The sequence below is a fragment of the Motacilla alba genome, chromosome 11 (assembly GCF_015832195.1).
Source record: "Motacilla alba alba isolate MOTALB_02 chromosome 11, Motacilla_alba_V1.0_pri, whole genome shotgun sequence".
Classification (NCBI taxonomy): Eukaryota; Metazoa; Chordata; class Aves; order Passeriformes; family Motacillidae; genus Motacilla; species Motacilla alba.
The window spans coordinates 949,265-973,782 of record NC_052026.1 but is presented as its reverse complement, the minus strand read 5'-3'; the positions used below and the strand labels follow the sequence as shown (position 1 = coordinate 973,782).

The window sequence follows — 24,518 nt, the reverse complement described above, 5'->3', positions numbered from 1 at the left end:
CAAAATACATCTAACAAGGTTGATTCATAGATTCAGCTATGAATATCACTAATCTAATTTCTTAAATTCTCATTTTTGGCCAATTTCCCACAACAAACTCTGTGAAATATTAGTTCAGGTATTTAAAATTTGCCTTTTCTGTATGATAACAATGACACCAAACATCATTCTAGCTAAAGCAAGGCATTGCCTTAAATCTGTTATTGCTACTGGTTCTGTCATAGGAACAGAAATGAAATGTTTTGTCACCATCATCTGTAATTATAGGTCAGCAATAGTGCCAAGCCAGGTCTGGGATGTGTTTGTGGTTCATGTGATCTGTTAGAAAGATGTGATGTCAACTCAGAATGAGTTATGCTTATGAAAAATATGCTGAATAATTTGCCCTTTTTTTTAATGGCTCCGTTGAATGAAAACCAAATTTTAAGTGCAAGCTGACACCTGTCTGTCTTTTTTGTGCCTATGTTTTTTGTGCTATTATTGTATTTATTTGTATGCTTAGCATACATTTGTATGCTTAGCATCTCATTGCATCATCCCAGCACCTGTTGCTGGATTTTTGAATTTGCAATAAAAAATTGGGAATTATGCCTTAGTCCTTACAGCCTATAACCCCTAAAAATCCATATAATTCCTCTGATTTGTGCTCAGAGCAGATCAAGAAGCCAAAAGGAAGTTGTTTTAATGAAGATGGTGTTTTCTTTGTGTTTGTGTACTTGGGGTTTTTAGGTTAAATGGAAATATTCTACGGTGACTAATCACAGCAAGGCATCTCAGAAAAGACTCATACAAACATTGTTTTAATTATAATATTGTGATTTAATAGGTTGCAAATAATAATAGAAATGTGAAGATTTGGTCTTTTCAGCTGTAGCCTCCCATTAGGTATTTAAACAGTGATGGTCTCCTTTATTAGTGGCACTGAGGCTGCTTTAGGAATGTGTTTGAATATTCTGAGGTTGTTATCTCATACTTTTGAGCCAAAATTGGTCTCATCACAGACAATCTCTGCCTAGGCAGAAATTAATTATTGATTCAATTTTTCATTCAGAAATCTCAAAGTAGCTTTTATGCTCTTATGGAAGAAATCTGCACTAAACTGGAATAGTTAAGCAAGCTATCAAAAGAACCTTCCATGGGCATGGCTAAAGGATCTGAGCTCTCCCTTCCACAGCTCCAAGAAAGCTGGGGAAAGGACAAGGCTTTTGATTGGTAATTTAGCTCTCACCTTTCTCTTTTTAGCAAATGTATTTGTAAAGGGAACTCTCAGTAATTCCCTAACTTGTCGAGTTTTATAAAGATAAATGTTCCAGGGCCTGTAATGTGAACCTCTCTAAACGAGTCACAATGGGGAAGTCTTTCATCAGGAACTTTCCTGCGTGAAGGAGACCAAACTGAAGGGGACAAGGGGATTGAGGAGTCCAGTAGGATTAAATTCAAAGTGGAAGAATGTTTTGTAGAGGAACACACTGGGCGCACAAAGACCACCCAGGATGCTTTAGTAGTCTGGCTTTTGGGCAGCACTGCTGAAGCTGCCTCTGGAAATGAAGCTGTAAGTGCAGAACCACAGACTGAATTTAGATTTCTGCTCCTGAGGGGGCTGCCAGCCCTTCAGCAAGAGGTTATGGATCTGAGCAGAAATGGATTGCTGGCTGGAATTCTGTCTGCCTTGGTTTGGGAGCTCAATAGATCTGCCTGCAATCATTAGTTTTTGATAGGTTTTCACCCTTTAATCTTGATTTTCTGTCTCATTTCTGGCACAAACCAAAGAGATTATCAGTCACAGCACAAATGCTATTCAGATATGCACACATATCAATTCTTAGGGGGAAAAATATTCAGGGTTGGCTTAGCATGTAAATACAGCATTAGTAGTTGCAAGTAAGTTGACTTTAGTTGTCATTTGTGTCCTCCTCAGGCTGTCATTGATAGCCACTTACATAATAACAAAATGACTGAGACTAGCATGGGCTTGGCTGCAGCCTTGTTGGCCTTGGAGCATCCATGGAATTATGAGACTTCTAGTTCATCTGAGAAGCACAAGAACACAATTACTATTTAAAATAAACTCTACCAAAAGCTTAGTCATTACTTGAAATGACTCTATCAATCACCATGTTCTTTAATAAGACTGCCTTTCTTATGCTGGTTGTGTTCCTGTAGAGTTTATGCTTAAAGCCAGACAGCCTCTGTCACATTTATCTTAAGTGGATCTCCCCAGGGCAGCAAGTAAATGTAAAACTCTGTTTACAGCCATTTTTCATTTCCCAAGCCTTTTAATATCACTCTCTCAGGCTTATTTCTGTGTCATTCACTCCATAATGTACTAAGTTGTCTTCCTGCTTTCCCCTGCTTTATATGAGGTACAGCAAGAGGCAATCTCACCCTTCCCCAATGAGCACAAATTAAATCAAAGCTTGGGGAAAATGCCCTCCTTACATGATGAATTCAGAGGTGGCTGCTGACAGATAGCACATCACACTGTTCATGGGGTTATTTCTCTTCCTCTTCCCTGCACAATGACTTCTGTTTTCAAAGAGCCATCATTTTCTGGCTTTGTCTATGGTTTTGCAACGCTGAGTCTCAATGCTGCTACAGGAAAATGTGGCTACATTTCAAAAACTCTTCTTTGGAGCAGCTGGGGATTATTGGCTTTAAACATCTCAGTAATCCAATACAGTGCTATAAAACATAATTTAAAAATGCAAAGGATTAGGATTTCCTTTCATAGGATTCTACAGAACTCAGAATAGGATTGTACAAAACTTGCTTAGCATTTTTGAAGCGACTTCTATTGTCAAGATGCAAATCACCAGTTCTGTACAGATTTCACTTCTGTATTTAGTACATACAAATCTTGCCATGACCTAGAATTCCTCTGTGGTGGGATGCCTCTGGAACTCGGCTGTTTGCTCACAAAATATAAAGTTATGTATAAAGTTATATGTACACTTATCTCTGTAGAACTGCAGCCTCAAATTCTAATCCTTCACATTGCAGTGTAAAGTGCTCCCATGCAAAACACAGAACATGAACTGGGGGAGTGTGACATTCTCATTATTCAGTGCAGTAACTAAGAATTTTTTTTCCCCCAAGTATCTTTAAATATGAAGAATTTCCTTTTCTGGACTAAATACTTTTGTCTCATAAGACTAATTATGTTTTGTGAATGGCACAGAAAACTTTATATTAATTTGCATTCAATTGAGGGGTTTTTGCTGTTCTCTCCAGTGAGGCCTGGAATGTGCTCCAGCAGGAGGGAACAAGACCTGCAGAGGGGAGTTACTGCTGCTGGTCTGCTTTGGAATCACACACTGGGAAAAATGAAATTGACCAACTCCATCAACAGCAGGAATGCATAGAGATCAGAGCTCTTGTCATCTGAACAAAATATTTTACATGAGACCAGTGCATATTGGCTTTTATTAAAAAATTCCAGGATGGTTTGGGCTGGAATGGACCTTAAAGCCCATCCAGTGTCACCCCTGCCATGCAGGGACACCTTCCACTGTCCCAGGCTGCTCCAAGCCCCAGTGTCCAGCCTGGCCTTGGGCACTGCCAGGGATCCAGGGGCAGCCCCAGCTGCTCTGGGCACCCTGTGCCAGGGCCTGCCCACCCTCCCAGGGAACAATTTTTTTTTCCTAAAATCTGTTTTAAATCTTCCCTCTATCAGTTGTCCTGTCATTCCATGCTCCTGGTGCAGCACACACAGATATACATGACCAGACTCTGGGGCTGCTCACAGGCATGGAGTCAGTTTGATGCAGAGGGAGTCCTTCAGTTTTTAATTCTCCTATTTCACACATGATGAGTGAAGCCCATGGTGCTGGTACTGAGAGAGGGAACTGTGCTGGTGCTGTGTCCCAGTGCTGCCCTTGGAGAAGGGGTTCATTTGAGGAATCATACTTCATTTCCCAGTTGGATGACTTCCTAACTGGAAATATACAGGAAGCCTTAAACTGCTCGGGTACAACTGAAAGTTGATGTTGTCTCATCTCCCAGTTCAGCTGTCCTTTTAAAAGAGGCCTTGCAAATTTTAACACAGCAGTGTTGCACCTCCCTTAATTCTGCTAAAGGGTAAATTCAGCCTGGTTTCTATTTGCAGTGGAAAAATGCAATAATCCTCACTTGAGTCCTGTTCAAATTTAGCACACCTAGAATTTAAAATTTCAGCCATTTTCAGGACTAAAGGGTTTATTTGAAGAATTGGCTTTGCCATATGTGTCATGCAACTGAATGGGCTGCAAAGCAGATCTTGATATCATAACGTTATTTTGTGTAAATAAAATGAGAGGCCCTCTTTTGCACAAGTTTGTCATAAGTCCAAGCTAAAAACTATTCAAACATTGACCTGATAATGCAGAACAGTTTAAAATCAAAAATTAATGGAGAGAATTAAGTTAATTGGGCAAGGTACTGATTCCAGGTGTTTTTTCTTGTTCCACAAGGAACAAGAAAAAACAATAACAAATAGGCTATCAATTTACTTCATTATGCAATTTTCTTGAAATGACTCAAGGAAGAGAACAACATTTTGTTGAAGAGGAAAAAACCAAATTAAATGTTAAATGTGGGAAACTAACTGGTTAGGGTTGAATAGCTTTCTGCAACAATAACTTTTATCCTTCAAAAATATTTTCTTATTAATATGCCCCAAATTTCTTGAAAATTGGTAGGCATCAAGCATGGAGCATGGAGGATAAAGGAGGATAAAGATCTGTGGCAGGCTGAACTCCTCCCACACTAATCAATGCACAGGAGGAATGAAACCCTTGTGCACAGAACTCTTCCACATCCCTCCCCTCGTGTGTTTTATTAAAAACTCCCAAAGTTACCTTTGTGATATGTCCTAAAGATTAAGCAGTGTGACTTAACTGATTCTTGGATCTGGAGATGTGCTCCCTCCCTGCTTTCCACGGGAGCTGCTAGTTTTCCACGAGCCCAGGGAAATTGCAGTGTCCAGGGAAGGGACACACTCCGTGCAGAGCACTGAGGTTAAACTGGGCAGTGGGAGCCCTTGGGGCTGCTCAGAACAGCCCCACTGCCAGAGGCAGGAATCTGTCCAGCTTCCGGGGAGCTCTGCAGTGCCGGAGCCCATGGGGAGAGGTCCCTGCCCAGCTGGGGATGTCACTTGGACACTGTAGGCCCCTCCCTGCCTCCCAGGGCTCCTCCAGCTGAGCCCCACCTCCGCCTCTCTGCCCAAAACTGAGGCACTCTCAACTCCAGAACTAATATGATTCAATATTTATTTTGTCATTAAAAAGCTATTCATTTCCTTGTCTGATGATAAAATTATGGTAGAATAAATCCTTCGTCTTTTCAGCTAATTCTAATTACAGCTAAAATCTCATTTAGACTGGGAGTTTGCTATTTATTTACTTGATATTTTTGCAAAACATTTCAGAACATAATCATCCCTTATTATATTGCAACACTGTGATCTTGGCTGCCTTCTGCCAAGTGTATTCCTGAGAACAATTGCTATTTTAATGCATCATCCAGAAGTTATGGCCTAGACAAATCAGAAAAAATTGTTTAGTCTATTATAATTTGGCATATGGTCATTTAATAGCACACAGGAAATCATCATGAACTCTGGGGATTATTGTTGCTGTAAAAATAATGAAAGGAATTTAAAGTTGGCTAGACTTCACTTCCACCACTGCTCTTGTCATTGAAATCATCTCTGCTGGCTCTTCATTTTTCACTGTTGGTATCTTGGAGCAGTCATTCACATCTGTGTGAAGCTGTGTGGAGCACACTGACTTTGCAGAGTGGCTGCTTGCAATATGGTTTCCATGTGGAGATGCATACACTATCTCCCACAGCATACTCCTAGGTAAGCTGGCAGCCCATGGCTTGGACAGGAGCACTCTGTGCTGGGTTAGGAACTGGCTGCATGGCCGAGCCCAGAGAGTGGTGGTGAGCGGTGCTGCATCCAGCTGGCAGCCAGGCACCAGGGGTGTCCCTCAGGGGTCTGTGCTGGGGCCAGTACTGTTTAATATTTTTAATGATGACATGGATGAGGGTTTAGAGTCTTTCATTAGTAAATTTGCAGATGACACTAAGCTGGGAGCGTGTGTCTGTTAGAGGGACGGAGGGCTCTGCAGAGGGACTTGAAACGGTTGGATGGATGGGCAGAATCTAAAGGGATGAAGTTCAATAAGTCCAAGTGCCGAGTCCTGCACTTTGGCCACAATAACCCCCTGCAACGTTACAGGCTGGGTATGGTGTGGCTGGGCAGTGCTCAGGCAGAAAGGGACCTGGGGGTGCTGGTTGACAGCCGGCTGAACGTGAGCCAACAGTGTGCCCAGGTGGCCAAGAAGGCCAATGGCATCCTGGCCTGGATCAGGAATAGTGTGGCCAGCAGGAGCAGGGAGGTCATTCTTCCCCTGTACTTTGCACTGGTGAGGCCACACCTTGAGTGCTGTGTCCAGCTCTGGGCCCCTCAGTTCAGGAGGGACGTTGAGAGGCTTGAGTGTGTCCAAAGGAGAGCAACGGGGCTGGTGAGGGGCTGGGAACACAAGCCGTGTGAAGAACAACTGAGGGAGCTGGGGGTGTTCAGCCTGGAGAAAAGGAGACTCAGAGGTGACCTTATCACTCTCTGCAGCCTCCTGAAGGGTGGCTGTGCTGAGCTGGGGTCGGTCTCTTTCTCTGGGCAACAACAGACAGAACAAGAGGACACAGTCTCAAACTGTGCCAAGGGAGATCCAGGCTGGAATTAAGGAGGCAGTTTTTCACAGAAAGAGTGGTCAAATACTGGAATCATCTGCCCAGGGAGGTGGTGGAGTCACCATCCCTGGATGTGTTTAAAAAAAGACTGGATGTGGCACTTGGTGCCATGACCTAGTTGAGGTGTTAGAACATGGGCTGGACTCGATGATCTTAAAGGTCTCTTCCAGCCTAGAAATTCTGTGAAATTCTGTGATTCTGTGATATTATTTTTCAGGTGTTGTGTTCTTGATTGAATTCTTAAGTGAACAACATATTTCCATTAGGAATATTGCTGGGTGTTATTTTCTAACAGTCAAAGAACAGACTTTTCTTACATTAAAATTGAAACTGGTGAGGTTTGCATTAACAACTACAAGCACACAGCACAGCCATGCTGTCTGTGCAGCTAGAAATGCCCAGCAGGCCTGTTCTTACAATTGTTTAGGGACACATTTTATTTCCATGCAGACATTTTGGTGAACACCTCCCCATGCAGGTTGTTTTTCAGAGTGTGGACTAGACTTTTAAAATATTTCTCTGTCCTGCATGCATCCAATAATATTCAGGGATTTCACTGCACTCATGTGCATTGCTAATGAGATCAGACCTTGTGTGGTGGCTATCTCTTGTTCACCCTTTGCCCCTGATAACACTGTTATTCAATACCAAAATTGCCAACATTTGTCTGTATACAGTTAAAAGGTATTAATGGAATTCATGCTTTTGAGTACAAGTCCATCTTGGTTCAGCCAGAGCAGTCTGAGACTTCCTCCCCAGGGGCAGCTCCAAGCTCTACTTTGGGCCAGGGCCAGCACCCAGGAGTGGCTGGAGCTGGGCCAGGGCAGGCTCAGGCTGCAGAGCAGGGAAAGGTTCTGCTTCCCCCAGAGGGTGCTGGGCACTGCCCAGGCTCCCCAGGGAATGGGCACGGCCCCGAGGCTGCCGGGGCTCCAGGAGCCTTTGGACACCAGGGATGGACAGGGGGGATTGTTGGGGGGTCTGGGCAGGGTCAGGGGCTGGATCCATGATCCTGGGGGGATTGTTGGGGGTCTGGGCAGGGCCAGGGGCTGGATCCATGATCCTGGGGGGATTGTTGGGGGGTCTGGGCAGGGCCAGGGGCCGGATCCATGATCTTTGGGGGATTGCTGGGGGGTCTGGGCAGGGCCAGGGGCTGGACCAGATGATCCCTATGGGTTCCTTCCCACTCAGGATAGTCTATGTTTCTATGAAGCTTGGGATCCACTATGCTCAAGGAAGTGAGAAACAGCTTTTCTTACAGATTTGTTAGGAAAATTTGGGATTTCGAAATTATACCTTGCACAAAAAAATCAGGATATTTGTCAATTAACCTTAGCCAGCAATTGAGCACCACACAGGCACTGCTCACTCCCTGCTACTCCCCAGGGATGGGGCAGAGATTTGGTAGAGTAAAAGTGAGAACACTCCTGTGTTGTGATAAAGACACTTTAATAGGACAGAAAAGGAAGGAAATCATGATAACAGCAAGGAAAGAATTTGAATATACAGACCAAGTGATGCACACTGCAGTTGCTCACCACTCACAGACTTCTGCCCAGCCAGCTCCTGAGAGACACCTGGCCAGCTCCCCCCAGTTTATGTGCTGAGCACAGTGGAATGGTCTGGAATATCCCTCTGGCCAGGCTGGGTCAGTTATTCCAGCTGTGTCCCCTCCCTGCTCTTGGTGTCTCCCATGCAGCCTGCTGAAAGCCGAAAAGTCCTTGACTCAGTGTAGAGCACTGCTCAGCACCAACTCCAACTTCAGTGTGTTATCAGCATCATTCTCCTCCTAAATCCAAACCACACCACTGGAGCAGCTACCAGAAGGAAGAAGGAAGGTTAACTCCATCCCAGCTAAAAGCAGCAGTGTTGCAGTTTGGCCAACTGCCCACTGAAACTGGCTTTGCTGCAGTTGAGGATTATAACCTATGGGCAGAGATACCCAAAGGCCTCAAAGATTGTGACTTTTAAAAAAGGCTGCAACCATTCATGGCAGATCAGTCTGACAAATCTGTCCAGCGCTTGAATCCAAGTGCTGTGCACAGAATTTTCAGATGCTCACTGGAGCAGCAGCCCAGCAGCTGCAACAATTGCCATCCTCATATCTGTATTACAATGTCTCAGGATTATGAGGTATTTTTCCCCAAGAGAAAAAGGAATTGCTTTATAAATTGTTTAGCTGTTTTCCCATGTTTTCTGCTTGAAGTAGAAGGAAGCTGTAGGCTTTCAGCAGCTGAGTTAATGTTGAAATGTTTGAAATGTTTTAAGTAGATTGTTTGGAAGATAAAGGAAGGTAAAAATAGTTTGGTTTTTTTTTTTTTTTGGAAAAGCTGCTGCTTCATTTTTTAATTAATTTTATTTTAGCTTTAACTTAAGAGCGTCTTCTGCACCTTGTCTTTTAGAATACAAGTAGTTTATGAAACTCCAGACTGTAGCTGGTTTGAATTTAAGTAATTTCTCAGCCTTCAGTAGGAGCCTGTTGATTTATGCTATTTTAGGTTTTCTGAGGATAGGAGTCAGAGGTTTTACTGCTGGAGTGAACACGATGTGAGTGAGCAGAGCATGAACTCCAGGAGGGGAGAAGGGGCATGAGGAGGCCAAGGACACATTATTGCAGCTCCAGCTTTCCTGGCAGCCTGTCTTACCTGGGGGTCACTGCCTACAGATCCAGCTTGGAACTGCTGCCTGCACAGAACCCTTTGCCTTTAAAACCCAAAACAGAAGCAATCGCTCCAAATGGCCTGAGGCACTTGTTTTTAGCCCAAGAGGAGCCTGGCCCACTCAGAACCCCCCTGCCCTGGCGTGAGTCCCAGCATGGGCAGCAGGGGAGGGGATTCTGCCCCTCTGCCCCTCAGGTGAGACCCCACCTGCAGAGCTGCCCCAGCCCTGGGACCAGCACAGCCAGGCCCTGGAGCTGCTGCAGAGAGCCCAGAGGAGGCTCCAGGATGAGCAGAGGGATGGAGCAGCTCTGCTGGGAGGAAAGGCTGGCACAGCTGGGCTTGTTCACCTGCACAGGAGAAGCTCTGGGGTGAGCTCAGGGTGGCCCTGCAGGGCCTGAAGGAGCTGCAGGAAAGATGGAGAGAGACAATTGCCAAGGGCTGGAGGGACAGGACACAGGGAATGGCTCCCAGTGCCAGAGGGCAGGGCTGGATGGGATCTTGGGAATGAGGAATTGTTCCCTGGCAGGGTGGGCAGGCCCTGGCACAGGGTGTCCAGAGCAGCTGGGGCTGCCCCTGGATCCCTGGCAGTGCCCAAGGCCAGGTTGGACACTGGGGCTGGGAGCAGCCTGGGACAGTGGAAGGTGTCCCTGCCATGGCAGGGGTGACACTGGATGGGCTTTAAGGTCCATTCCAGCCCAAACCATGCTGAGATTCTCTGAAGTGGTAGATGAGAGAGAATAGTTTTCTTTAGCTTGAAGACCTGGAGCCTTATTGCTTTATCTCTGTACATGTAGAGGATAAAACAAAAGATAACAAAGAATTTTTGCTTTAAATCCCTGTTAGTAAATAAGCATGGATTTGTGATTACCGTTTTGTTTTCAGCACTTCACACTTGAAGAGCTGATAGTAAGCAGTGTGTGTATCAGCTTGGCTCTGCCATTCTGGTTAAGCAGCTTTAAAAAGTGTTTACTGGTTTACATAACAGTATTGAGGAGTTGGGGAAGTGTGGGGGGATTTGTTTACTTATCTCTGTAGCTGACATCATTCTGTGATGCTAATGATGAATGACTATCAGTGAGTTTAATTTTCAAATGCACCCCAAGTCTATTAACAGAAGTTTATTTACAGCTTTTAGGTTAGTGGGTTGTTTGTTGGTTTTGTTTTTGGGTTTGTTTTTTTTTTTCACAGCAGGTTTAGAAATGCACAGCTGTCCAGGAATATCTTCCTGTTCCATGTTTGGAGTATGTAGGTTCTTTATAACATTCCAGGAACCCAGTCCCCTCTAACTACTGCACATGAGGGATCCCTACAGGACAAATCCTATCCTTTTCTTTTCCCTATGCAAAGCTGGGTGCAAAACAAGCATCTAAATTAGGTAAAATCTCAGTTTTCACACGATTTAAGCCTTTTATTGTTTTTAATCCTCAGCAAGATGGACATGAAATAGAAACCACCAACCTAATGCTCCACACTTCACACACATATATTGTGTCAAAAAAGAAGCATTTTCCTAAGCAAAATCATTGGAATTGTTTTCCTTTTCATGTCTTCCGTGCTGATGTGAGTAATCTGTAATGTGTTATCATGTAACAATAGGAAAAAGCCAAATGGATACACCAAATCTATTTAATAAATGTGCTTGGGAAAGCCAGTCTATATTTGCATCTATGTGTGAGAATGTAATTTCACTCATTCTGGAGCTAGTTTGGTGCTGTAATTGAGGTGATTTCAGTTTTCAGTAAAATTAAATTGAAAGCTGATCTTTTTTGAGGAAATAAACCAATATATTTAATTCCTTATTCATGAAGCCCTGTCAGCCAATGTATTTTTATGTAACTGTAAAAGGAATGTGGAAGGAGAACATGATTGCTTAGGATGTGAGAAAGACAACCCCAAATGAATGGGTTTGGGACTAGTGAGATGTTTGATGGTGGCTGGAGTTGCAGAATGTGCTTATTAGCTTCAAGCTTTTGCCTATATTCACATTTTCTCTGCTGAAAATACCATTAAGATCTCCTTAGTTCACATTTAAAAATCATTCTATTTTACCGTTGATGGTGATACATGTACATATATTTGCCTGTATAAATATAACATCAAGATTTTTATCAGTATCTTGCAGAAGAGTAAAGTGAATCACACCAAAAACTAAACCAAACATTTTAGGGACCTTGTAAAATTTGTTGCTGTGTAAAGATTTAAAGATAATATGTTGGAAACCCCAGGGATAAGTGGAAGTGGCCTTTGTGATGGATTGAGGGCTGCTTAGTTCAGGTTTCACTGTATAATGCAATTTCTCCCTCAAATATTGAATCTGACCTAGTGTTTTAAGAAGTATTAGAAACTCTAATACTCTCCTGATCAATGTAATCCTAGTAATTTGACACCTAGGAAAAGTAGAAATAAATAGTTAAATCAATTGTTATACTATCAAAAATATCTGAATGCATCACATTGACAATCAGTGCTGATGGTGCCTTGATACTCAGAGGTGCTTCCAGGGTCTAAATCCAAACTGGAGCTCCTTGGAGGTCTGCCAGCCCCTGCTTCTGCCCAGAAAAAACAAAGAGGGGTGGTTACGTTCAGCATAAGGATGTGTTGATCATGCAAGGGCTGGTGGAGAAATATTGCATTCCTGATAAGTCTTGGGATCTCCCTTATATCTGGACCTCTGCCTTAGCAGCTTATATCTAAGGCTTATATCTAAGCTCCAAAGAGGGATTAGGTCTAAATTAGGTATTTCTACAGTTACCTTGCATCTTGGGCTAATCTATTTGAAAAGATCATGAGAAAATATGATTCCCTATCTATCTTTCAACTTCCAGCCACTGAGTGGCCAAACCAGCCAGTCAGGAGATTCTGCAAGATGGCAGCTGCATGTAACAAAACATCAAATCTGCTCTTTGCTCAGGATTTCATCAGCATTGATGTGTTTATTTTAATCTTCTTATCTTGATATTTGCCAAGGAAGTCCTGCTTTTGTTTTGCTAAATAGAAAACCCTACTAGATCCCCAAAGAATTGATGATTTTTTCCATTTTCCCTTTTTCCAGGAACTGAGTTGGGAAGCTGCAGAGCATTAAGGTGATGTGTTTAATGCATGGTGGCATCCTGCGTGCACAAGGGTTTGTCTGAAACTCCTCAGTGACCCCAGACTTTCTGACTTCCAAGGTGGAAGGGGTAGAATCTCGGATACTCCTGTGCCTACACACTAACCAAAAATGAAGGAGGAGCATTGTTTACACACTGCTCTGCTCTGCTTGGGGGTGCTGTGCTACAGCCATGGCCTGGCCTCGGAGCGCCTCAGCCACACCCGGCCCTCGCTGCATGGCCACCACGAGAAGGGCAAGGAGGGACAAGTCCTGCACCGCTCCAAAAGAGGCTGGGTGTGGAACCAGTTCTTTGTTATAGAGGAGTACACGGGACCAGATCCCGTGCTGGTAGGAAGGGTAAGAAAGAATTCCTTTTCCAGCCATTGATTAATATTCTTAATTTTTATTATTTCTGAGGTGGTTTTGTGGGGATTTTTTGTGGGTTTGTTTTCTGGGGTTTTTGTTTTTTTTTTGTTTTGTGTTGGTTGTTGTTGTTGTTGTTGTTGGGGGTTTTTTGTTTGTTTTTTGGGTTTTTTTTGTTGTTGTCTTTGTGCTGTATAAGTTGCTTCTTCATTTTCTGGTAGCTCAGTTTAGATGCTAAGCAAAATACTACCTAAGTCAATACAAATATTTCCATTGACCTAAGCAGTCCTTGAATAAAGGTATGCAGGCTATTACTCAGCAAAACAGCAAGAACCACACCAACCACTTGAGCAAAAATAGGTCTCAAGAATATCATTCTCAGGTCTTTAAAAACAGCAATTAAAAATTGAATGTCTAACCCAGCAGCTCAGTAAAATAGGAATCTTTTTATCCTCTCATTTTCAAATTATCAGTAAAATTAAATATATTGAGGGCCATGTATAGAGGAAGGTAAATATCTGTGTGCACGTGTGTATGTACACACGTCCTGCACTGGTTTTTTATTCTGCTACTCTCTAACACTAGTAAAATATAAACAGGTAAATAAACCAGTATGTTTGCCAGTTTCTAAATGAGCAGCAGAACGGCGTTGACTTAACTGAAGCACAAAAGGAGTGGAGCAACAGGATCAATGTCAGCAAATACCATGCTGGGTATTCTGGTTTAAAATGGTGCAATTTGTAGCTGTCAATATAAAATCAATAAATCTGTAATTTGGCTCAATGTTTCCCTCATTCATCAAACTGAAACGTGCACTGGTTTTGGAATTAAGAATGTTTAGTAAGCATTTGTTTCCTCTTTTATATTAGAGAGGGTGTAATTAAAAACTAGTTGGCAATCCCAGAATCACACAGAATCCCAGAATCTTTTATCTTGGAAAAGCCCTCCCAGCCCATGGAGCCCCAGCTGTGCCCGATGCCCACCCTGTCCCCAGCCCAGAGCCCTGAGTGCCACCTCCAGCCCTTCCTGGGACACCTGCAGGGATGGGCACTGCAGAGCTCCCTGGGCAGCCCCTGCCAAGGCCTGAGCACCCTGGCCATGGGGAAATTCCTCCTGCTGTCCACCCTGAGCCTGCCCTGGCCCAGCCTGAGGCCGTTCCCTGGGCTCCTGTCCCTGTTCCTGGCAGCACAGCCCAACCCCCCGGCTGTGCCCTCCTGGCAGGAGCTGTGCAGAGCCACAAGAGCCCCACTGAGCCCCCTCTTCTCCAGGCTGAGCCCCTTCCCAGCTCCCTCAGCCCCTCCTGGGGCTCCAGCCCCTTCTCCAGCTCTGTTCCCTGCCCTGGACATGCTCCAGTCCCTCCATGTCCTTCCTGAATGAGGAGGCCCAGAACTGGACACAGCCCCAAGGTGTGGCCTCAGCAGTGTCCCCAGTACAGGGGACAGTCACTGCCCTGGTTCTGCTGGCCACATTGTACTTGCTACAAGCCAGGGTGCCCTTGGCCTTTTGCACACCTGGGCACAGCTGGACTCATTCATTTATCATTTAACTCATCCCATTTGTTATTTAACAGCATTTTAGATGCAACCCAGTAGAACATGGTTCACTGAAGTGTACAAAATCTTTGTAAAAATTACTCCTCCTACCAACTTCATGCAAATAAAGAACCTGCTATAAGCATCTTTTTGTGTCTTTTCTTCCTTAAATCTGAAATTTTGGGTTTAGCAGAGCCCTGCATGTGGCAGGAGGCATGTCTGGGCTGGCACTACTCTGGATGCAGGGTACCTGTGGCCACAGCATGTCCCTGAGTGTGGATTAGTGCCTCATAAAAGCCACAATTGTTTAAAACTGTGAAATGATAGCAATTCTGCATTTCTTTGTTTTATAAGCACATCCAGAAAATGTGTGCCCCCTTGTTAAGGTGTATCTGTTTCTTCTTTCGTAGCTTCATTCAGATATTGATTCTGGAGATGGAAACATTAAATACATTCTCTCAGGTGAAGGAGCAGGAATCATTTTTGTTATTGATGACAAATCAGGGAACATCCATGCAACCAAGACACTGGATCGGGAGGAGAGAGCTCAGTACACTCTGACAGCTCAGGCTGTGGACAGGAACACAAACAGACCTTTGGAACCCCCTTCTGAATTCATTGTCAAAGTTCAAGACATAAATGACAACCCGCCTGAGTTTCTCCATGAAAACTACCATGCCAATGTGCCCGAGAGATCAAATGTAGGTGAGTACTCAGAAGGGCACTGCCCTTGTGGAAGGTGCTGCGCTGTCAGGACATCTTGGCTTTATTTCATTCTTATTGTCAAGGATTTGGGGAAGTAAAATTTACTTTTGTGTTCAGCCATTGATTCCCTTGATCTATTTAATCTGCTGTCCAAATCAAACCCTGCACAGCTCCTAACTGGGAGATGCTCCTACAATAGAACTGTTTTTCTCCTAGGAAGGAGCAGAAGAGCCCCCTGGAATTTATGGAATGTGAATCCTCTGGGGTAAACACAAAGATCATTCCTTTGGCAGAACTGTGTAATAAAGCTGGGAAGTTACTGCCTCACCAACTATTCCATTTTCATCTCCTGTTTGAGCTTGTGTCTGTCTCAGAGATTTCTACAGGAATGATTTGTCTGAAACTTACTGAGAAAAATGTAAAGGAAAACTCTATTGTTTGGCTGTCTAACGACAAAAGCAATATAAGGCTTAAACTACTGAGGGGAAAAACCATAACAGTGCAGGGTGACTGCTGACTCTCATATCTTCACTGGTTAGAACATTAATCCATTAATCCACATCACAGCTGGTGACAGATCTTTTTGGATCATACAAATATATTTTGTCATATAGAAATTTTCAATTTTGATCTTCATTTTCCAAACATGGAAATAAAAAATTTTAGGAATAGCTCTGCTGTGTGACTGAAAGCATCTCTGCATGGTCCTTCCAGATGTGTTTGCCTCTGACTCTCCCTCCTGTGTTTGCTCTCCATTTTTAGGTACATCAGTTATTCAGGTAACAGCTTCAGATGCTGATGACCCTACCTATGGGAATAGTGCCAAATTGGTTTACAGTATCCTTGAAGGTCAGCCCTACTTCTCGGTGGAGGCTCAAACAGGTATTGTTAAACAGTTTCTTTGAGTGGCACCTCATGACCAGAGTGAATCAAAGTGAACTGAATGTACTGACTGGGCACAGCTGCTGCTGTGTCTGAGCAAAGCTTCCTGCTCTGCTGCAGGTGGGTCTCCTGGCATTTGCTGGAGCTTCTGCACCAGAAAGCTGATGCTGTTTCTGGGTGTTCTGTATGCTGTGATGGTTGTTGGGCTGTTTCTGTGCTCAGCTTAAATTCCGCAGGCCCGTCCTCTGCGTGGAATATTAGGGCTGCTTTCCTCACAGCAATGCTTAGGGAAAGCAGAACCTCCACCATCACTGCAAATAGGGCTGTGTTTAATGCACTCCAAATGCAGCAGCCAGGTTTTCATTAAACCTGTGTTTTGACCTTCCTTCGTGCCTGCAGGAATCATCCGAACTGCCCTTCCCAACATGGACAGAGAAGCTAAGGAGGAGTACCACGTGGTGATACAGGCCAAGGACATGGGAGGACACATGGGAGGCCTCTCAGGGACAACCAAAGTGACAATAACGCTTACAGATGTCAATGACAACCCACCAAAGTTCCCACAGAGTGAGTACCAACAAAATCCTTCTCCCATCTCCTACCAGGACCCATGTTTGTGCACACCCAAGGCTTGAAGAGACAATAACTGATGGATTATTGCACCACACGTGAATAAAGAAGTTGTGGCTGGTAATATATGGAACTTCAGTGTCTGGATTATTTGCTTTGTGTTTCAAAGTGAGACATTTTTAGGGCCAGCATTGAACTGCAAGGATTCTGACTCTACACTTCATTTTTGAAGCTACCGGGCCATGTTGTATAACTTATATGAGCAGAGAGACATATGTATATATTCTTCAAGACTCATATCTACCATGGCAAAACAAACTAAATTTAGCACAATTACATTTTTAAATTGTTGAAGTGTATTAATGGAGGTCAAATACAGCAATTTTTTTATACCTGAGCAATTTACTTTTCACATATAAAATTAATCAGGGCTGACATTACCAGACTCAGCCTTCACAGCTGGGTGGAAGTACATTAATGGGCCCACACATCTGTTCTGCAGCTCATCTCTGCATGGGTTTGGGGTTTTTTGAGTGCAGTGCAGACTCACTCAAAGCCGTCTCAGCCTACCATGTTTCTCCTCTGAGCAGCACTTCTGACCCTGACATGTCCTGGCCGTGGCCATCCCTCTAACAGCTCTAACAGCTCTTCTTCCACTGCTGCAGCTCTCTGGCTTCTCATGTAAGAGCTGAATGCAAAAGTTTGTGTCAGCATTATTTACTCTTCAAAAAGAAAAGGATTAAATCACAAAAAATCAGGCTTTATGTACCTTACAAAACAAGCCTTTTCCCTCCACATGATAACCTGGAACACCAGGATACAATATTTTGTTAACTCCATCAAATTATGGATTTTTTTTCTATGAATTCAAGCCCTTTCACTGAGTATTTTGTAAGAACATGTTAAATTATCAAAAACGCCCAAAAGCAGTTCCTCTACTTAATCATTCACCCCTAGGTTAAATCTGATTTGGGAATGCTTTGTTACTCAAAACCAGGGTTTAGCTGTCTGTATAAACAGCCAAATGACTGTTATTTTCATTATTTTCCTTTTTTTTTTTTTTTTTTGTTTTTTGTTTTTTGGTTTTTTTTGTGGGTTTTTTTTTTTTGTTTGTTTGTTTTAATGTTCATTGCTCAAGCTGTTAATGAGTTATATGCTTCAATTTTTGATTCTTTGTGACTGGAGTTAATGACCTTTTTCAATGACATGTGGCAATTTTTTTTATGGGTAATGAGCCAAGTCCCTGTCTGGTGTAAGTCTCCTAATGTTCCTAGGGTGCCCATGGAGCAAAAAAGAGCAATTACAAAGGGGAATAAATTAGATTATTTTATTTTATCAGCTCTTTTTTTTCCTCCCCAATTTATTACAATGCTGATGATGTGGCAGAAAATGCTGACATAGATTTATTTATTTAGGATCAGGTTATGATATCTAAACTCTGGAAGTGGATGGGAAAGTTCTGGAATCAGTAGTGCCTGAAGGACAACTGTTGGAGAGATATCTATCCAGGAACAGTGTTGCCCTCCTCTGGTGTCCCTGAATACCCAGGGAAACACCTGTGGGATGTTTGGGGATGGTTTTCTTATTGGAGCTTGCCATGGGAAAACCATTTTTTGTTTGGCATGAAATCACATACAAATTGGTACATACTCTCAGTGGTGTGAAATTTTAATAATTATTGTTGCTCTACATTCACACTCCAAATTCAAGCCATAGAAAGCAGCAGATTTATACTTTAGCCAGCACAGCAGACAGGATTTATCCAGTTCACTGTATCTAATTTATGGCTCTTGAATGAATGGGCAGAAATGAGAAACAGAGGTGAAGGTTTTACCATGAGTCATGTGAGGGAGAGTTTTCCTTCCATTTTTGTAAAAACATCTCTGCTACTGATGGTAACCTTGATGCCACAACAATTGCTGCATTCTGGGTGCTTGGTTGTCCTCTTAAGTCCCTCCCTGAGCAGAGGGGTAACAGGGAGGAGGTCATGTTCTACGTGTTATCCATGTGGGTTAAGGTTTCATAGCTAACTTGCTGCTCGAAGCTCTTCAGAACAGAACAGAACAGAACAGAACAGAACACAACACAACACAACGCAACACAACACAACACAACACAACATTCCTTCACAGGGGTGACAATGCCAAAAATAACTGTGTTTATTGGAACTCCCGGGTTCAAAGAGTAAACACACAAGTGGGGAGCACTTGCTCTCACGCCTGTTCTCCCTGTTCCCCCTGGCCCAGGTGTGTACCAGATGTCGGTGTCAGAAGCGGCTGTCCCAGGAGAGGAAGTGGGGAGAGTGAAGGCCAAAGATCCTGACATTGGGGAGAATGGCTTGGTGGCTTACAGCATCATTGATGGAGATGGCATGGACATGTTTGAAATCACCACAGATTATGAGACTCAGGAAGGGGTTGTGAAGCTTAAGAAGGTGAGTGATGCCTACTGCTATGTAGTGTTTTTTGTTGCTGACAAATCTGTATTTGGTAATAATGGATTACCACCTAAGCTAAAATATTAGTAAATGCAAATTTCATTTAATTAATTTCTCAAGGTGTGATTAACTCTTAATATTCCATTTCCCCATTAGCTGAATTGGAATGGAAGAAAATAACCAAGAAGAGTTACATAAACACTGTACAGTGGATTAATTGCACAAACTAAATGAATTCATAATAAAAAGTCACGGTAAAATACGATGCCATCAGCTTCATTGTTAATGAAGTTTTGCCTAGTGCTGATAAGTAGCAGACATTCACTGTTGCTTTATGTTCAGTCTGAAAAGCATCATGCCCTATAGTTTGAATTCTTCAGCTGTGCATTGTCCACAGTAGTGTTCTGAAGGAGTCACAGGCTATTGGAAAAGCAGCAGAGGGGATTTCACACACAGCCCATTAGCGGGAGCTTTGAAAGCATTATCAAATTAATTTTAAATTGCAAACTACAGAGCATAAATCTTATTATTATGGAGGCATTATCATTTTGCCCTTTGTATCTTTGAGCTATTTATCTCTTATCTGAAGATAATCAGAACTCAAAGGAGAAGGCCTGGTCAACTTCTGGTCAACCCTGCCCTGCCCTTTGGGGCAGACCATCAGGAAGGGACCCAGAGGTCTCCTCTGCTCAAAATTGCCCTGGTTTGATTTCTGTATCTGTTCTAGAGGTGGGAGTGGATTTTTTTGTGTGTTTTGAAATGTGGGTGAGCTGTCACTCCACTCCTGTGGTGTTAATACTTTGTGAATTGTGGTTGGCACCTGCGTGATTATTTTGAGGTGCGCCCCCGCAGCCCCTTCATGCCAATACAGGTACAGAGGTGCTGTGGCTTTGATCAGGCTCCCAAAAAGACTTGTCCCATGGGGCATAATTCCACCTCCCCTTTGGAAAGTGGTATGAGTTCTGTGGTTGGAAAGAACTGCAGGAATGAAAGCACTCCAAACCATCTTCTTATTTTCCTCACTACCTAAATAATTTAACTTATCAGTGTGCTATCTCATGGTGCATCCAGGAGCACTTGAAACCACATCCATGTGGAATGTCTGCCAACCTGGATAAAGCCAGGCCTCTTGTGGAAGCCTCCTTCCCATCTCTTGCACTTTTGTGCTGCCTGGAAGGCTGGATGGAGACAAAATTCATGTTTCCAGTACAGATGATTTCCTTAGCAATACAGCAAACAAAGACCAAGACCAATACTCTGTGGTGATATTTTGAATGCTTTCCTATGCTGCTCTATACATAGAATGTAGCTCCTTCCATTTGAGTCTTTATGTTTTTAAATACACACATTTCAGTCCAAGCTCGTTGACAGACGCTCACCTTTGTTTGATGTCATTGAACACTAGGGCGCTGCCTGCTGCTCTTACAGCTTGGTTTCCCTGACTCTGGAACGCATTGTCCTCTTGTTTCTCACAGACCTTAGATTATGAAACCAAAAAGTCCTACAGCCTGAAGGTGGAGGCAGCCAATGTCCACATTGACCCCAAGTTCATCAGCAACGGGCCCTTCAAGGACACAGTGACAGTGAAAATAGCCGTGGAAGATGCTGATGAGCCACCAGTGTTTTTGAAGCCAAGTTACATTTTTGAAGTACAGGAAAATGCAGCATCTGGTACTGTGGTTGGAAAAGTACATGCCAAAGACCCAGATGCTGCCAACAGCGCTATAAGGTTTGCTGGATTTCCTGTTTCCTTCTGAGCATTAGCTTGTGGAATTGTTAGGCAAGTTCTGAAGACAGTGTGACATATCTGTAGACACCCAGAATATTGAAAGTTTAACCATCCAGCATTGTTTTTGTGCCTGTTCCACAAGCTGTCAGTTTCTCAAAACCTGTATCATACCATAGCTATGTCTAATTCAAATATACTTAAGGGCATTTTCGGTAGACTCTATTGTAAATTAAATTTTCCACAAATATCTTGTGCTGTTGTCACAGCATGGATTTTTCTCAACATATCAAAGTTTAAGATGTAGATTAGGGATTGGGCTGGGTAATTGTTACGTGTTAATTATTAAAGACAAGCCCACATGGACCCCTACTTTCTGCAGTTATGTTGGATCATCTTGGAATCACAGACTCATGGAATGGTTTCAGCTGGAAGGACCTTAAGGTTCATCCATTCCCACCCCCTGTCATGGCAGGGACACCTTCCACTGTCCCAGGCTGCTCCCAGCCCCAGTGTCCAGCTTGGCTTGGGCACTGCCAGGGATCCAGGGGCAGCCCCAGCTGCTCTGGGCACCCTGTGCCAGGGCCTGCCCACCCTCAGAGGAAAGAATACTTATAATAGCCTTATATTAGTTTAATATTATTTGTCATGTTCTCAGTGTAATTTACATTTTGAAGACCTCTTTTGTGGTCTTCTTTAACATTTCAAAGAATTTCAGTGTGAAGTTATGAAAGTCAGAGCTGTATAAAGCTGTACAAATGTGCAGAGAGTGGATAATAGCTGATAAATTGGTATGATCAATTAACATTCCAAGTAAACCAAAGATTGGAAGACTTAAAAGATCACCAAGATTAATATGAAACAGAAGAGAAAAAAAATCTCAGAAGATATTTTTATCATGTTTTATAAGAGAAGAAAATAAAGAATATATTAGGGCTTTGATATAGAGACTTTAAAGACCAGCATTTTCACTTATTACAAACATTCTGATGTACTCCTTTTCTAAATTTAGAAACCAACCAGGTGATTCTCCTTTTAAGAGAGCACATATCGTCCTTTTGACAATAATGTTGAGGACAACAATAGGTCTACTACTTACAATTATTTAGAAATAATAATTATATAGAACAAATCCGGATGCATGAAACTCCTAAGTCCTCTTTTCTCTAATTACTGACTTTCAATCTTCTTTAGATATTCAATTGATCGACACACCGACCTTGAAAGATATTTTGTTATTAATGCAGAAGATGGCAATATCAAGACAGTAAAGGCTTTGGATAGAGAAGAAATGGCTTGGCACAATATCTCAGTCTTTGCAGTTGAAGTCCGTGAGTATTTCACTGAGGTGTTTGAGAATCAGCGGTACGAATCCTGTAATCCTCCAATTGTCTCAGTTTGATAAACTGCAAGAAATCTCAGCAGAAATACATCAGCATATTTGATCTTTCCTTGGATGCATCTGGGAATTTGTTTGTTTTGAGGGATTTTCCTGCTTCTGTCTCATGTCAGTGTTGCCTCTCCTGCAGACAAACAGCACCAGGAAGCCAAAGTTCCAGTGGCAATCAAGGTTGTTGATGTCAATGACAACGCTCCCAAGTTTGCGGCTGCCTACGAAGCCTTTGTGTGTGAGAATGCCCGAAGCAACCAGGTATGGTCTGCCCAGCACCTCCTGTGCCCAGCGCCTTCCTTGTTCTCACCACCTCCCTCTGCCCACCACCATCCTGTGCCCACCACTGCTCTGTGCCCATCACCTTCCCTGTGCTGCCACCTTCTTCTGCCCACCATCCTCCCCTGCCCCACTGTCCCACTTTCCCCTGTGTCCACCATCTTCCCTGTGCCCACCACCTTCCTCTGTCCACTGCTTTGTGCCCACCATCTTCCTGTTCCATCTACCTTCCTTGTTCCTACCACCTTCCTGCGCCCAACACCTTCACTGTTCCCACCACCTTCCTTGTTCCCAACACGTCCCTGTTCCCACCACTTCCTTCATGCCTACCACCTTCCCTTTTCTCACCACCTTCCTTGTTCATCCCACCTCCCTGCACACACAGCTCTTCCCTCAGGGCATTAGCCCAGGTCTGTCCTGTCAGCTCTAATGAGAAGGAGTAAATGAATATTTGTTTTGAGGTTTTGACCAGAAAGCCTTGAGCACCCAGAAAGGCACTTTATTTCTGAACTGCTTTCAGCAGTTATCCAGTGCTATGTGCATGGATTGGTGTTGGCTGGGAGTACCTGCCAGCACAGGGCCAGTGGAGCTGGGGGCAGCTTTCCCAGTTGTGAGACTGGTTTGGATGTTACAGAAATGGTCAGTGTCTTATGGGAAGAACCGCAGTGCAGTGCCTTTAGAGTCTAGCCAACAGATTAATTCCTGGCAATCTGTGAGGAAGAGGGGTTAGGATCACAGAGAAATACAGTTCTGCACATGATCTGTGCTTTTGAAGTCAGAGTAGAAGCTTAAAAGAGACTTTCTCAGCTGCTGAGATTTCTGCAGAATATTATTTAATCTGTTGTGTTACCATTAACACATGTTTGTGTATAAGAATGTTGAAGGTGTGTGCTTTTACAGCTGTAATTATGGGCTGGTTAATGCAATAGTAATTAAAGATTGCCTCCTGTAGTTTGGAGTCAGCTCTGTGTTTGTAATAGCTCATATTTGTATTTGAGGGGGGTTCTGCTATTTTACAATTCTTACTCAAGGGCTGTCTCAGAATGCTGCCTGTATGTGATGTACCCAGAGAAGGAGCTGTTTGTTTACAGAGTGCTTTTCTTTTACAGCAATTTATTACAATTAGTGCTGATGACAAGGATGACTCGGCCAATGGACCAAGATTTATCTTCAGTTTACCCCCTGAAATCATTCATAATCCAAATTTTACACTCAGAGACAACAGAGGTTTGTGTCAAGATTTCCAGTCTACCAGAATCCAAAGAAATGACAAAGTAGAACTAATGGCCAATGTAATGTCATGCAACAGCATTGTCATTAACTTTGGCAGAGTTTCTCCAAAATTTAGGGGAGGAAGGCAAAAGCATACAATTGAGATGCAAGGATGTTGTTGGGAAAGTGGGATGTTTGTTAACTCACTTGAATTTTCTTGAATGCATACTTTAAATTACATAATAATACCCAACAGGAAGAATCCACTGCCATTTTATCTCCAAGAAAGAGGATAAAAACACTGCCAAACACTCAGTAAATGGAACTGGCAGATCTCCTTGAATTAGACAAACCTAAAATTAGCTGAGACAGCATAAATTATTAGCCTGCTTGTGCCTGCCAGCTTTTGTAAATTATGGATCACAAGAGACGTGGGCTAGATTCCCAATGGAATCAAATCACTTCCCAGTGCAGGAAATGAAACGGGGATTTGTGCGCTGGAATAGACCTGCGCTGGCTGTCTCAGGATCTGGATATCCTGATCCCTTTGCCAGTTTCATATTCACAAAATAAAGTAGAGCTTTGCATTCAGATTGATGGCAAGATGTAAGAAATTTGTAAGCAAAAATCGCCAGGCCTGGGTGAGTGTCAAAATTCAATTGATCACAGCATAATAACATCAGTGACCTGAACTTGCCAGAGGCTGAGGGAGCCAGCGGAAGTGGGCAAACTGAAAAAAAAAAAAAAGACAGGTTTGGCCATTATACGTATTTATTCAATTTATTTAATTATATTCTGATTCAATGTTCATTTTTATTTCCCTTCACAGGGCTTCCCTGTTTCAGCTTCTAAGGTTTTGATTAGCAAGCTTTAATGTTTGAAGGAAACTTGACTGTTTTCTGAAAAGTGAAACTTGGTTGAACTGGCTTAAATAATGAATCC

At 43.1% G+C, this 24,518-nt stretch overlaps 1 protein-coding gene across 5 annotated transcripts in view; it reads left to right on the top strand.

The window, feature by feature from the left end:
• CDH11 (cadherin 11) overlaps window positions 1-24,518 on the top strand; it is an 83,305-nt gene that overhangs the window by 50,386 nt on the left and 8,401 nt on the right. For 4 of the 5 annotated variants that reach the window (XM_038147980.1, XM_038147978.1, XM_038147977.1 and 1 more), the window contains 9 exons: window positions 12,442-12,837; window positions 14,786-15,080; window positions 15,843-15,962; window positions 16,362-16,529; window positions 18,779-18,966; window positions 20,445-20,698; window positions 21,890-22,026; window positions 22,225-22,346; window positions 23,474-23,591. In XM_038147980.1, the coding sequence (XP_038003908.1) occupies window positions 12,610-12,837; window positions 14,786-15,080; window positions 15,843-15,962; window positions 16,362-16,529; window positions 18,779-18,966; window positions 20,445-20,698; window positions 21,890-22,026; window positions 22,225-22,346; window positions 23,474-23,591 (1,630 nt within the window). In that variant the 5' untranslated portion in view covers window positions 12,442-12,609. The remainder of the gene's footprint in view (window positions 1-12,441; window positions 12,838-14,785; window positions 15,081-15,842; window positions 15,963-16,361; window positions 16,530-18,778; window positions 18,967-20,444; window positions 20,699-21,889; window positions 22,027-22,224; window positions 22,347-23,473; window positions 23,592-24,518) is intronic. The other variant, XM_038147981.1, reaches the window with a different exon arrangement.